Below are 16,038 nucleotides of genomic sequence, written 5' to 3' on the forward strand. Positions count from 1 at the left end.
TAGTTTTGGCAGAGACGATATGGCCCACAAAGCTGAAAATATTTACAATCTAGACCTTTACAGAAACAGCTTGTTGGCCTTTGATTTAAGAGATTAATATTAATTTGATAGAGAAATTTATAGTTATTATCTATGCAATTGATCAAGCACACCATTCTGTTCATTTCAATGTCTTCACTATCTTTATTTTGCAATAAGAGTGTTTTTTAATGATCAGACCTTTATAACTCTCAGATGTTTTAAGTGATTATATTATATTTGTGTTTATATCTATTTTTTTTAAAGATTTTATTTATTTGAGAGAAAGAGAGAGAGAGAGAGAGCATGAGCAGGGGAGAGGGGCAGAGGGAGAGGGAGAAGCAGGCTCCCCGCTGAGCAGGGAGCCCGACGCTGGGCTCAATCCCTGGACCCTGAGGTTCTGACCTGAGCCAAAGGCAGATGCTTAACCGACTGAGCCACCCAGGCGCCCTTAAGTGTTATTTTATATTTATATTATATTCATGTTATAAACACTTAAATATAATTCATTGTATAATATAATTCATTGTAATCTGATTCACTGTAATCTGACCTCCCTCCTCTTACCCTCCTTATCATAGATCCCACCCGACATACACAGATTCAGACTTCCCAGGGATGTCTTTTGTAGAGATGCCTGGCATTACATGACAAGACATGTGAAAAACACATTCCATAACAGAGTTTCGGATTATCCACTGTTAAGATGCTTTGGCTGCAAATTATGGAAACCAAAGCCAAAGTGGCTTAAATAATAAAGAGATTGATTATGTTACTTTACAAGGAGCCCACAGATAGGCTAGTTTCAGGACTCAGGAATTTCTTCTTGGCCGTAATCAGTGGGTCACTTTGTTCTTTGGCTGGCTTCCCTCATTGTCACAAAATGACTGCAGCAGCCACCGACATCACGGCCTCTATGGCAGCATGAAGAAGCAGAGAAGCAGGGACTCTTTATCAGGTATCTTTTTAATAACAGAGGAGTATTTTCCCCGCCACTTCCCAGTAGACTTCCCTCCCTTCTCCATCCCCAGAACGGCAGTCTGCCAGTGCCCAAATCCACAGTGGCAAGCAGAAAGAAATCACCGGGAATTGGCTTGACCTCAGATTCCTTTCCTGAGCCTGGGGTGAGTACTTATCCCAGGATGCATGACCACCGGGAGGATGAGCACCTAACAAAACAGGGAGAGAAAACAATTGGGGGGGGGGTACATAGTAGGATAAAGATGGATATAGATTAGAAACTATTGGCCTACATAATGGCAATGTCATCCATCATTGCAAAGAAGCAGTGGGGGAAAACCATTCTTCTATCACACTTATTTGCGTTAGTGTCTAGCACGGACTTGGCATAGATCTGTGGCTCAGGAAAGACATGAGAAATTGAAGGGAATGGATTTAGAATTCCATCAGAGCACACTTATTTATACAGCGTTTCCATGTCATAAAGAATTGTTTCCTATGTCTCAAAGAATAAGCAGAAGCAAGGATGGAAAAGGAAAGGATGAAGACCCTAATAGTTTTCATCTCATTACGTCACTTGGCCAGTTCCTGAGGCTGTGAGAGCTGTTTTCATGGGGGCGGCTGGCAGAAATTTGGAAGCGTTCCCAAAGCTTACAGTTTATGATTTAAAGATATTTGATTCCCTCCTTACTTGTTCACTATAAAACAGTATCTGTCAAAAGAAAGTAAGTAACATTGGCCCCTTACACAGATCAAAAATCAGACCATGTGCAGATACCCTCGTCTGACTACCATTTCAACTTGAACTACAAGCTTTGGCTTTAAAACAAGTAATGACGAAACTTCTTTAATTTGGAGTTTAATTTCCTTAACAATCCAGGGCATTTCTTTGGGATAAGTGATCTCTGTCTTTTTGCTCTCCTACCTGCTTTCTTTCCCTTATGTTCCAGGAAAGAAATATGGCTTAAGGGAAAGCTTGGCCAAAAGCCATTTTTCTTGCTCTGATCTTTGGAAACTTCTGTCTCTGCAAATATAATGCCTACCTAGGCTAAGTTAGAAACATTGTTTTTGATTTAAGGAATGTACGGTAAGAAATGCAAGTTCGGATGCATGGAAAGACAGACTAGCTCCTAGCTTAGGGAACAATAACAGCAGGGCTGCCCCTTTGGAACATGAGCTTATAGCTTTTTTTTTTTTTTCTTTACTGACACCATTTGAATATGGAAAAAATGACAGCAAGTAAAAGATCCTTCTAGGGCATAATTTGATCATGACTGGTTATTACAGCAAGGAGTGATTATAAAGAACGCCTGGTTAAGGAAGAACCATCATTGAGCTTTTCAAACCCATGGCATCCAAGCCATGTGATTGGCTTCCCTACCTTACGTTTTGATAGAATTCACAAGACATGATCAACAAATCAAATATCTCAATGATTTTCTGTAATAGAAAAACACTTGCTTTGGGGCTCAAGAATCTACAAGGTTTTTTCTTCCTCTTAAGGAAAAATTTCAGAACTAATTACTTGGCCAAAATAATTTACATAAAACGGAAAAGGTTTCTTAGCATTTAATTTAACTGGAAGCATGGTGACCTCCAAGAGCTGACTCCCTTTACAACAGTGAGAGAGACTCACAGAATGTTCTTATTTTCTGACCGCAGCTTTGCTAATTTCACCACCACTTCAACATGTAAACTGCAAGCATTAGTACATTTCACAAGTACTTTGAGGAGCCTAGGCTCTAAAGAGAGGCATCTGTATTGCTTAAGAATGCCATAAATATTTTCTTCCCTGAGAAACCTAGACACTTTGGAAACAGATTTTGAAAAATCTAACCCACAAGGCACTAGCAGGCTAAAGAAACAATGCTTAATTCACTGGGGTTCACACCAAGAAAAATGACTCAGTCGCCCTGTTTCTACTTGCCTCCTATTGCAATCAAGGTTTATGGAAGAACTGCTAAGGATAAGGTGATATATAAGTGGGAACTTTGACCTATGAACTTGATTAAATAACCAACAGTCTATAGCATGGAAGATTTCTTAAAAATAACATGGAAAAAAATAGATAGTGAGATCCAAATTTGACCAAACAGTGGGACAAGTTTGGGCTTAAATACATTGTTTGCCACTCTTTCCATGTAGACTGTTTTCTTCCAGAATTCTTATTTGTCACTTTCTTAAGCCCTAGTTCCCACTAAAGAAACTGTTATGAATTAGCAATCTTCTCATCTTTTTTCCCCAATAGAATGCTTGCTTGATAAAGGGTTGGATTACCAGGAATAAGACATTAAGAGACTTAGGATAAGAAAGGATCTCCTAGACTAAATAGTTACCATGTGATTTAGTGGGGGAAACCCCTACCAAAATTCAAAGGCCCCTGAGAAGGCTCACCTCGTCCTTTAAGACTGAACGCAAACGTTAGCCTTCCTAAGCAGAGTTGGAGACAGCCTTCTTGCTTCTGACCTCCCCCTTGCTAGATGCCTCCACTGCAGCATTTCTTCATTTCGCTTTAGTGAGGTTTCTGTGTATCTGTCTTTGGCACTAAACTCTGAGATTCTCAAAGGCAGAGATAGTGTCCATTCACCTGGGTTCATAGCGCCTGGCTCTGTCTCACCTACAACATGGGCTGTATCAGTGTTGGATGGAGGGATGGATGGAGCAGGGATGGATCAATGTATGGGGGACGAGCCTACTTTCTGGGGGGAAGATGCCATTTAAACAGATAACTAGTATAGCATAAATAATATTCCCACACCAAGGAGATTTGTCATGTTCTGTGGCGCAATATCCGGGAACAGAGAATATTTGTTTGCGCACCGAGGCCAGAGTGCCATTTCAGCTCCTCTCCTAAACCTCTGCAGCGAATCCCAGTTCAGCTCTCAGACCGGAGCAGCACACTGGTCCCATCGGGTCCCCTATCCTGGGCTTGCTGCCACATTTCCTGCCAAGAAGCAGAGGTGATCGCTTTCCTGCTAACTACGTCCCCCTTTTTGTCAGGGCTGCCCTCCCTTCCGTTTCTCCAGAGGGACTTTGAAAAGGCAACTCAAAGCAGTAGGGGCAATTTCAAGTCCATTCCACTGAGGATGGCGACGGTGGTAATAACTGGCTCCAACACCCAGCCACCTTTTCCTGGGACGGGACTTTGCCTGCGGTTTTGGTTGCCCATCTGTCATCAGTCCCTCCATGTTTTCAGTGTTGACTTACACTCGCCACATGAACTTGCACCCCTGAGATGAATCATTGGAAAACACTAGACGTGGGGGATGGGCACAAGGAATGGCCCTCAGGTGCTGGGGCCACTAATAATATCGTAACTTCTTTGACAAACCTTCCTGTCCCAAATTGGAAAGAAAGTATCTGGTTTAGTCTTTTTCTTGCCTTAGTTTTAGGAGTCTGTGGCTTGAGAGCCCTCAAAAGGGCGAATGGATGAGACTAAAGGATGAGTTTGAGTTTTAGTGAGGGATAAAATACAGCTTTAGTAAACATTTTTGTAAGACATCCACAGATTGAATAGCTCGCCTTATCCACATTCGTACATATAATTTAAAAAGTGTATTTTGGTTTATCAGGACATGCGTGGGAACTTGAAAAGTAAACAGATTTCTGTACTTATCAGTGTTCTCGGAGGCAAACAACAAGCACCGAGTCTGGATAACTTACACAGAAAAGGGATTTTAGGGAACTTAAGAAATAGGAGGTATCATGAGACAGTTTAATCAGCCACCTATGAAAACATCACCAGGGCCCTAAAAACAAATCTGGTCGAGCCTCTCATCTGTCCACTCCCTTTCCAGAAAACATGCTACACCAGAATGACAGACATAACGGATGCTTTATATTGGCCCAGGCACATGTTTTCTTTCAGATCAGGGAGATGTGACTAGGAAGATTATTTTAGTAGTTTCAGCCAGGTCAGAAACTCTGACTTGTGAGTCACCTTCTTGCCATAAAGTTGGGCTCCCAAGTCTGTGTGTTTCAAAGTACTTCAGTGAATCGTGACAGCCTCCACCTTCTCACGTGCTTGACAAACGAGGTTTCAGCCTTTGCTTGAATACATCCAGGACCTGGGCGAAAGGGCTTTTTAAAACGACAACAACAACAACAACTTTATTTTAGAATAATTTTAGATTTAAATTACACAGTTCCCTTACGCCCCTAAGCCAGTCTCCTCTAATAATAGCATCTTATGTAACCTTAGTACACTTACCACCACGAAGGAAGGGACATGGATACATTGCTATCAGCCAAACTATAGACTTTGTTCAGATTTTACCAGTTTCCCCACTAAATATCCTTTTTCTGACCCAACATCCCATCTAGGATACCCCATGCATTTGGCTGGGCATCTTATTTTTTTCCTTTCCTTTTCTTTTCTTTTCTCTTCTCTCTTTTTTAAACATAACAAACATTTCTGATTTTACACAGTTTCTGGGAATATCACAGCCTGGTTGTTCTGGTTTGGGTTCCAGTCTGTGAGGTTCGCCATCAAGCTCAGCCGGGGCTGCAGTCATCTGAAGGCTTGACTGGGGCGGGAGAATGGGTGTGCTGGCCCACTCACGTGGCTGCTGGCTGGAGACTCCAGTTCCTCACCACATAACCCTTTGCATAGGGCTGCTCATGGCGTGGCTTCCCCCAGAGTGAGGGATGTAAGACAGAAAGAGCAGCTGAGATGGAAGCCACAGTGAGCGGTACTTTTTTTTAATTAATTAATTAATTAATTTATTTATTTATTTTTGTGAGGCAGCTCATTCCATTGCTGAACAGCTCCATTTGCTGAGAAAACAGTCTTCCTATAATTTCCTTGGCCAGTGGAGGGCTGGCCAGGAAGTGTCTCCATCCACCATGTTTAGTCCTCTAAAAAAAAAAAAAAAAAAAATAGAACTAGTGTCCCCTGAGTCTTCCCTGCATGCTAAAGACACGTTCATACCTCCATTCAGACAACTATTCACCATCAAATGCTGCTCCACACCTGATCTAAATGAGGACAAAATGCTTCATGCAGAGAAGTAGAAGGCTGTTTATTCAAAGAACCTGCTCTATTCCCCTACCTGTAGACAGGAATCTGGTAGAAAGATAGCCAAGGGCAGACTCACATTGCTTCCTAAATTGAAAGAAATTGTTATTCAACTGGATACATAAAAGCTCAACAATTTGTAAACATTTTTATATTGTTCTACCTAAAATAGAAACTGAGATTGGGTATGGATCGAGCATTGTGAGAAGTGGGAAAATGTGACTCTTCGGGAGTTGGGCGTCACATGGTTTGAGCCCATAGCTGTCCTCTAGGTGGAGTTATGCACAGACCAGGGCTTCTCAACCAGAGTGATTTTGTCCCCGTGGGACATTTGGTGATGTCCAGAGACATTATTGGTTGTCACAACAGGGACTGGGTGGGCTCTCTGGCATCTAGGAAATTGAGGGATGCTGCTAGATACCGTACCGTGCACAGGACAGTTCCTCACAGCAAAGAGTTATCCAGCCCCCAGTGTCGCAAGACCCAAGTCTAGAGGTTGGATGCAGTCTCTAAAGGGCCACTTCCCATTCCGCCACCAAGTGTCTCTTTTATAGCATTTGCCCCTCGCTTTTTAACTGAGCTCCCCTCACTGCCTATGAATTCCTTCAGTTTGCGTTCTCTGAGAGTCTTTGTTTCTGGTCCAAGTCAATAGTGAGGCAGCTGTGGTTGGGAAAAGTAAGGGAGGTGGTGTCAAAAGGCATTCCTTCAAACTTCTCTCAGCAGGAATTTTCTGAAGATTGGAAACAAGCTAGAACCTTCCTCTGAGGCTAGGATGGAGGTGCAAACTCCAGGACTTGCCAGGTGTGCAGTGGACCGGGGTTAGGTATCCATGCTGGCCTGGGGTGAGTGTGAGGACTGTCTCATTAAGTGAAAAAGACAATGTTTGTATTTGTTGTAAATAGCTAAGCATTTTTTAAATTGTAGGTCACTATTCACAAAGATCACAAAGATATTGTCTCGAATCTTGGAGTTTGAAGTACATATTATCCTTGTGGGACTATGTAAACTCTCATTGGTGGGAATACAAATGAGTGAAACTACTTGGAAACTGTTCGATGTTACCTAGTAGAGCCTGAGGTTCCGTACATGCCGGCCTGACAACACAGCTTGTACATATCTACCCTAGAACAGTGGTTCTTAGATTTCGGTGGGAACCAGAGTCCCCTGGAGGGTTGGTGAAAGCACACGTTGCTGGGCCCCACCCCAGAGTTCCTGAGTCAGTAGTTTTGGGGAGGGACCGTAGAATTTGCAGCTCTAATGAGTTCCCAGGCTGTACCAATGTCGGTGGTCCCAGAGCCACATTCCAAGAACCATTATCTGAGAGAGGGTCTTGGACATGTACATAGCAAGACATGAGCAACATTTTTCAAGAACATTGGTCCTGCTAGTCTCAAGCTAGAAACAACTCAAATTTCCAATGAACCATGGTATATTCGTACCAGAAAGCAAATTATAGTCATCAGAACGAGTGACCTACAGCTACCTGCCTCAACAAGATGAATTTCCGAAGTGTTGATGAATGGCGTAAATGAGGCAGGTGAGAATACCTACAGTGTGATTCCATCTGTGGGAAAAACAAACTGTATTCTTTACAAATGTAGACAGTAAAACTACAAAGAAAAGCAGATGGTTGATTATTGCAAAACTCAGACCAGTGATTACCTGGGGGGAGAGGGAGGAAGACACACAGGGGGCTTGGGCACGAGCAGTAGTCTGCCTCTGAACTTGGCTGTTGGTGATGTGGGAGTTGGCCTCCTATTATTTCTTTAAACTGTACATTTGTAGTTATACACATCTTTATATATGCTACATCTTCCACTTAAAAAGAAGTTTAAAAAAAATCCTTCTGTCTTTAAATAAAATGTCCCCTATCCTATCTGTGTCTGGTTCTTTGGCAACTTGCTTGAATTTTAGGATCTGCCCACTGGTTATGAAAACTTAAAACTTAAGTCTCTTAAGCTTTACTATATAGTTTAGTTATTCTTCTGGGTCAACAGTTAAAATGAAGGAATGATAGAATGTTGTTAAAGAAATATACCCTTGTTACAGTCAAATACATTTGGTGGTGTGAAGTGACGAACAAAGTGTTACAAAGTAAAAGGCCTGTCTGTTTGGAGAATGGATTTGAGTCTTGTGTTGTTAGTATGCTTATTGTTGTACATTTTATAGTAAGTTATGGTAGGCCATATAATTACTCATCTTCTAGACGCTGGAGATAAGAACATACCCCTAATGACAGAGATGGCTGGCTCTTCACCGCATTACAAGTGATTTACTTAATGTCCCCCTACGCATAGCTCACAACTGCAAGAATGCAGACTCATGCACTATGTCCATTTTGTGGGAGGAGAATCATTCTTGCAATATTTCTTTGCTTTTTCGAAGAGGGGGGGATTGAATGCATCTGTTGATTATACTGTGATGTCTTTTGCCTCCAAAAATCCAGAGAGAAGGAGTTGGGAACATCTGCAGCCCCGGACGGATCCCAGGAGAATGCTCATTTCTGGTTAAGAATGTGCATGCTGTCTTTTCCTGATATCAGAGTCTGGCTTTTAAATTTTATTGGGCTGAGTCTCTTTCTGGACTACACTTTTGAGTGTATCCTGTAAAAAACAAACAATTCTTAATCCTCCTTTTAAACCTAAGTTTCCTTGTGGCACGGGCTGCATTTGCCCTACTTGATCACCGTGCGGATTCCCGATTCGCGCCTCCCACACGTTAAGTTGATGGTTGCGTAATTGTGAAATGCATTCTTGCCATGATGACTGGCAACGTTTTCTGATGACATCCCAGGAATTTGATTGCAGCTACCTACTGATATGAGTGGAATCTTTATTATTTGGAGAGTTAGCCAGACATGCTAAGTACGTTTGTTGCAAACACAAGATGCCAAAAGGGTATATGCCTTATTTATGATAGTGAAAACTTAGAAATGACCCAAATGCCCATTGGTGGAGGAATGGTTAATGAAATTATGGTACAGCCACACTGTGCAATACTATGATACCTCCTGAGAAAGTAGATCTGAATTTATGCACATGTGTCAGGGGCCCCATGAGGCACTTGGTGTGCACCATCTCATTGAATCTCCCAACAACCCCATGAGATTCCCATTTTATAGATGCAGACACTGAGACTTGTCCCAAGTCACACAGTTAGTAAATGGTGCAGCAATAATTAGATCTGACTTCTCTAGACCCCCAAATTCATTTCCTTATCCAGTTACACTCTACCAGCTTATAAACGTCAAAACCATATGTACTGTTGACTCTCCTCTCGTGGAGATTTGATTCAATATGACATTGGTTTGCATAAACATGAAAAATAGGAAGAGACTCATGTAATAGCAACAGCAAACATATCTAAGTGTCAACGCTAAATTAATTCTGAAGGAGGTAAGTTTCCTGTACTTTTCATGATTGAAACAAAATTTAAGAGCATACATCAAGGTTCTCGTTGCATGTACTGTCCAGGTCAGGGATTTCCGTGTATTTTCAGAGCCTTTGTTCTGCCTAAAATGCCAAATTATGAGTGAAGTGAGTGAGAAGTCATGCTTTTGCTCAAATGTAGCTATTGATGGTATAAGATATCACGTGTATGCTTGTGTTTACAACTTTTCGTTCTTTTAATATTTGCAGATGGACAGAAGAGAAAGAAATCTTTGCGAAAGAAACTGGATTCACTAGGAAAGGAGAAAAACAAAGACAGAGGTAAGGGACAGAATGAACTAGAGCGGATGCATCTTCCATGGAGCATAATGGTTGAATTTGGTGGGGTTTTTGAATTGCATAGATTTATGCGGTTCATCTCTATTATGCAAACTGGATTTCTACGATGGAATGTCATTAAAGCCTGTTTTGGTCTACCCTTTTGTGTTTGAGTGGCCCTGTACTGAATTGATGAATTCAACTGTTTTGAGCAAAGTGTGACTTTGGCCAAGTTTATGGTTCCAATTATGATGCTGGCCAATCAGCAACGCATAAGAAGAACCTGGGTTGAGTAGCCATGGACAGCATCTCTAACGCTAACCAGCTGTCTGGCAAGTCCAGATCGTTAGGCAGGGCTAGTTGAATGAGAAAAAGTTTGGATTCGCCTGCCATGACTACTGGAAAGAAACAGTCTCTTCCTCATGGGCTACTGGAGATGGGCCATTCTCAGCATTTTTATGTCAGATCACAGCATGCTTATTTTTTGCCCTATATGTTTTGGGAATTGTTGACTCTCTCCATACTGTTTTGTGTCCTCTTCTATGTCTATTTAGGGAACTGACACATTAGCCACTCTTTCAGAGGTATTTGTGGTCATTTTTAACTAATATTCATTGAGCCTGCAAATGGGCACCTGGGCCCCATTAGCGCAGTACAACTCTCTGTGGCTTGTTTGTATGGTCCCATATGAAATGACTGCTGAATGGTGTGGTTGTATGAATGTATTTCCATTTTATGTGACATAATGAATGAGTGTTGAGTGAGGAGAGCCATATGTCTCACCTTGGAGTTCTTTTCTATAATGATTGAGTTTCTGCTTGAAAAATAATGGAAGGCAATAAAACCAAAGGTATAAAAATAAATGCACTGTGGTCAGTAGTGGACAAGACCTAGTCCACACCATTGATCCCAGACTCTACACCCATGTCATGAACTTGACTAAAGTGTCATGACATTTGGTTCTTTGGACTAAAAGGAGATAATTCTATTTTTTAAAATATTTTATTTATTTATTTGACAGAGAGATACACAGCGACAGCGGGGACACAAGCAGGGGGAGTGGGAGAGGGAGAAGCAGGCTTCCCGCCGAGCAGGGAACCCGATGCGGGGCTCGATCCCAGGACCCTGGGATCATGACCTGAGCCAAAAGCAGACACTCAATGACTGATCCACCCAGGCGCCCTTGAGATAAAGAATTCTAAAGAGTGGGGAGCCAACGTTTTACTTCCCTTAGAGCATGATTTCTCAACCTGGGTCTGTTGACATTTTAGACTGGATAATTCTTTTTTATTTTATTTTTTTAAGATTTTATTTATTTATTTGACAGAGAGGGACAGAACACAAGCAGGGGGAATGGGGGAGGGAGAAGCAGGCTCCCCGATGAGCAGGGAGCCCAATACGGGGCTCGATCCCAGGACCCTGGGACCATGACCCGAGCCAAAGGCAGACGCTTAACAACTGAGCCACCCAGGTGCCCCTGGATAATTCTTTAAAAAAAAAAAAAGATTTATGTATTCATTAGAGAGACACAGACAGAGAGAATGAGTGGGAAGGGGGCAGAGGGAGAGGGAGAGAAAATCCTCAAGCAGACTCCCCATCGAGCACGGAGCCCCACGTGGGGCTCCATCCCAGGATCCCGAGATCATGACCTGAGCCGAAATCAAGAGTCGGCCGCTTAACCGACTGAGCCGCCCAGGCGCCCTCAGACTGGATAATTCTTTGTTACGGAGGCTGTCCTGTTCATCGTGTGACATGTTTAGTGGCATCTCTGGCCCAGTAGCACTGCCCCCAGCCAGAATATCTCCAGACATTTCGAATGTTTACCTCAGACTGGAGAAAGGAGTTGAGAATGGGAATGATCCCTGCCTCTCACTGCGCAGTAGAGTAAGTTGTAGAACCTTTAAAATTCCCAGTGCCCAGACCCCCCAACCCCGAAAGTGTGATGCCATGATGTGCAGCTTCTGAGATGAGAACTCGGTCCATATTAGCCAGTGCTCTCACCAGCAGGGCACATCCTATCACAGCCGAATCCGCTGCTGGAATAATCAAGGCAAGGGGCATTAAGTCTTTTTTTTTTTTTTTAATTTTTAAAAAAAATTTTTATTAACAAATAATGTATTATTTGTTTCAGGGGTATAACTCTTGTCCAGCTACCTATCACTGTCTGATAAATTGTATTCTATTTAATCGGTCCGTATGTTCTTACCCTTCTTTTTAAGTGAATGTTAGTAACCAGGGTAGCTTTTTTAAACTAGAGTCTTACTCATTCTATTCCTGCCATCCATCACCTTTACCTCACTAGATTAGAGAAATTCTTAGTGTTTATAGAGAGTATTAAAGGGGACACTCAGACTGGCATTAGTAATGTGTATCTTTAAAGTTGGTTTACTCTAGGATGATGATACTGATCTGAGGACTGAATCCTTATAATGGAGACTTTCAACGATTCTTCAGAATTGCCCGTTCAGGCTAGATGAAACAGAATGACCATTTTTGCAGGAGATGATTGAGTTCCCTCAGCAGAGAGAGATGCATGTGTGCTTGCTCAGGTTACAGAACAACAGGAAGCAAGGATGTGAATGAGCAGAAAAGGAAGGGCCAGGGGATGTCATTGACCAATGTGTCCTGGGCTATTATACACTTTTCGGACCATATCGTATTTACATCTGACATAAGCTCAGGGAGAACTTGGCAGTGTTCTATAAGGCTGTACACATTGCTGGCTGGGAAAAAGGAAGGCAGGTTCTGGTGGTCCAGAGAAAAGACACATGGCCCATCCAACTAAATTAGAGAAAAATATCAGGCTTCGTGGCAAAAGAGGGGTTTTTTAATTCCTCTTTTAAAGGAGCTCTGATATTTAAAAAGAAGATGTCCTGGGCTTAAGTGAAGCTTAATTACCTGGCACATCTTCTGAACAGAAAGTCCTGTCTATGTGCACACATCCATTACGTGGCCGCCCTGGCAAGCAGGGCAGGAGGGGCCAGCATGCGGGTCTTGCCGAGTCGTAATGGTTCACATTATTTTCTTCCACTTGAATATTAACATTGGGGTTCCTAACAGCTGCACATGTGGAAAATGATAATCATTGGAGTCCAAAAGTAAAAGAAGGAAAACAGGAAGCTCTCAGTGACCTCTTGGGTTAGGTCATCTAAAAATAAATAGGAGCAGCTTTTTAGAACCCAATTGCTCTCCCAATAAAGAGTGATTCATTAAGTGTTTGATATGCTGCTGGATTAATTGATTCAATCAGAGTGAATCATGTCATGTATTTTATTTAATTGCCTTGACATCAAACACGGCAGATCATGTGACACTCCTGTGTCCCTCCTGCCACTTCAGCCAGTGCCCATACGACTCTTGAATTCCATATGGAAACGAATTCAAGATGGAGGCTGGGTGGGAAAACATATTTTCATCCAGAAGAGTTCCAGGTCCTTAATTTCTCTTAGTTAAATTACTTGGCAACCAAAAAAACAGTTTTTAAACTTTCAGAACTTCAGCAAATTTCTTTCGTGGGTCAAAAAGAAATCACTTGTGGGGAAAAGATTTTAAAATAGCTACTTTGTTCCAGTTCATGTGGTTCCTGGTCAGAGCGCAGGGGGCATAGGTTTTACTGTGGCATACGTCTGGGAGATAGGTCCCCGCTTCACAGGGTATTTCAGACTATGCCGTATATTTATTGACATGAAATCTGGGGATAATTCGGGTCTGGCACCGTTCTTTAGGCTGAAATAGTATCATGCCATGTCTTATTGTTCCTCAGTGTCCGAGTATGTTCCTACACGCCAGGTATGATGTAGCACTCGATAGGAATAGTTGATACAACTTTATTTTGCATCATAATAAATAGCAGTAAAAAAATCAAGTATCAGCTATCACTATGTAGACATTCTCAAGGAGAATGTATCGAATGCTGTCTTTGAGTGCTGTTACTGGAAAGGAGAGAACCCGGGGGAGCGTGATCCCAGGAGAGAATAAGAAGGGGCCACCTCACACAGGGCTGTGTGCGCTCCGCATGGTGTTTGGTCTGCATGCTGAGAACATTGAGACACCATCAAGGTGCATTAAGGAGGGCGCATCTTAATGGTGTGTTTCAACAGATCACCACACTGCAGTGTGGAACATGAACTTGGGAGGGAGAATAAGACAAGAGTGGAGGGAGGAAGCCTGATTCTCGAGGTGGAATCCCTTTTGGGGAGGACAAGGCTCCAGGATGGGACCAAGGGAGTGAGTGGAAAAGGTGACATGCAGGAAAAAAGAGGAGAGGAGACGGTCAAGGAGATGGGAGGATGGAGAATTAGATGGGCCTTTAGGTAGACATCCAAGCCTCCAAGTGTGACGGTAGCTTGGGGGTCTGACCACAGGTCAGTCAGTGCCAAGAGAAGAGAGCAATGGGCAGGAGACAAGAGAAACCTTGTGATAGCGGGTTTCTGCCACACAGTGGGAAGGTGCAGATCTGGAAGTGGCGGTAGGGAGCCAGAGGATGGCATGCCACCTCCTGGCCCCACAGTTCATGGGCTGGGAGAGCACACAGTTGCTACTAATGAGCGCAGCAGGGGAAGCAGTCTCCTTGGTGAACACATACTGTAGATTAGAACATGATACACCCTGTGCCTGGCCCCAGAACACTGAGTCTTGGGAAATGTCCATCTGGTTTTAAAAACCTATTATCAACTGTATTCACCCTATCAACACAGAGTCTCCAGGGTTTTTTCCCCGAGAGAAGAGCTTTGAGTCCACAGATAAGCATGTGTGCCCAACATTTTATTTACACATGAGGAGGGTTTTGCTAAATAGACTTGTGATGAGTTCTCCATTTCACAATAGCCACATTTTGAGAAGCAGTCATATTCAAGGAATCCTGCCTAGAATTTTCCAGAGTCTAGACACTGCAACACAAGTTTAGGGCATAGAGAGGCCTCCTTTCTGAAGCCTGTAAAGGTTCTCAAGAGAAAGCAACAAGAAACAAGAGACCACATCAAAACTCTATCACTGAAAGAATAAATAAACTCCACCAGGAAAGAAAGACTATTAGGGAAAAATAAAAATCTGTTAGCAGGTCATCTCTTGAGTGAGAATCAAAGAGAAAGAAAAACTGGGAAGAATGACTTCATGTATCCCATCTGTTTAATTTGTGTTCCGTTATTCCAATTTGCAAGGGAAGTGGCAGACTTTGGGACACTGAAAATGACAGATACCAAAGAGAACCAGTTTTCTTCTTTTTTCTAGGGATATTAGAAACTCTAAATGAGTCCGATTGGTTTTCCTTACGTGGCAAAACTGGCTAAGAGAGGAGTCAGTAGTCCCCATCTCCTACGAAATCCCTGCAGAGAGCGTGCCTAAGTGAGCAGACACATGCCGCTCAATACATTTATTGCTGTCCTTTCTGCTGTTGTTATTCCCCCCCCCCCCACGGTTTTTGTGTATTCCGCATAGCTGTCAGCCTTGGCATCTGCAGATCTCTAGACTTGCCGCGGGTTTTCTGAAGCAAGACTCTTTGATTATTCCCATAGACAAGACAGTGCTGATTTACACCATACACCCCAGGGTGCACAGCTCGTGGTCTGGTATTCTAACTGTGCTAGTAGTGAAGATGGCCTTCTGTCAATAGTGAGTCTTGGGTCTTGCTACGCTGGCTACATTGATCACTCAAAAACATGCCGAAAGTTTTGTTTGTATTACTATCGTATGCCACCTAGTTTGTCGATCGAGAATGGTAAGCATCCTCCGAAAATCCCAAAATGCTGACGTTTTGATTTTTCACTTCAAAACAGACTGCATGTTTTGATGGAACCAAAGGTGCAGCCTTCTTAAGTGCCATTTCTGCTTTTAATGTAGACTTGGCCATCAGCCCAGTGATGTTAAAATGTTGCCATGGATCAAGGAAGAAAGCCTTTTAAAGCCTCTTTCCACCTGATTTAAAGTTAGCCTTTTCTTTCAAAGAACAAACAACCCAAACAAAGAAATTGTTTTCCCTTGATCATTCTGGTTTTATTCATAGGGGTTATAAAAACAAGGGAGAGGCTAGACTCCCATATTCTGCTGCTAGGAGATGTAATTTTGAGTCTAAAAGAAATAATGCATTTAATCTAATTATGAATGCTTTTCAGCATAAATCTAAAATAGTGCCCAAAAGATGCCTGGCCCTAAGTATCAGTGTGCTTACAATGTAGGTGCATACATATGGATCAGTGATTCAGAAAGCAACTGTGTGTCCATCTCCAAATAAAGAGGTAGATTTCTGCACTGTGCTCCTTGCCCCAAATTATCCTTACTAAGGGATTTAACACATTGTATTTTGGGCCCTTCACTGGTTATTTAGTGGTGAGAGTCTAC

The 16,038-nt window shown here is 42.5% G+C and overlaps 1 protein-coding gene across 4 annotated transcripts in view; it reads left to right on the top strand.

The window, feature by feature from the left end:
• Positions 1-16,038, top strand: part of ARHGAP6 (Rho GTPase activating protein 6) — a 242,810-nt gene that overhangs the window by 176,198 nt on the left and 50,574 nt on the right. For all 4 annotated transcript variants that reach the window (XM_078065257.1, XM_078065256.1, XM_078065258.1 and 1 more), the window contains exon 3: positions 9,634-9,705. In XM_078065257.1, coding sequence (XP_077921383.1) covers positions 9,634-9,705 — 72 coding nt within the window. The remainder of the gene's footprint in view (positions 1-9,633; positions 9,706-16,038) is intronic.

The sequence above is a fragment of the Halichoerus grypus genome, chromosome X (genome assembly GCF_964656455.1).
Source record: "Halichoerus grypus chromosome X, mHalGry1.hap1.1, whole genome shotgun sequence".
Lineage (NCBI taxonomy): Eukaryota > Metazoa > Chordata > Mammalia > Carnivora > Phocidae > Halichoerus > Halichoerus grypus.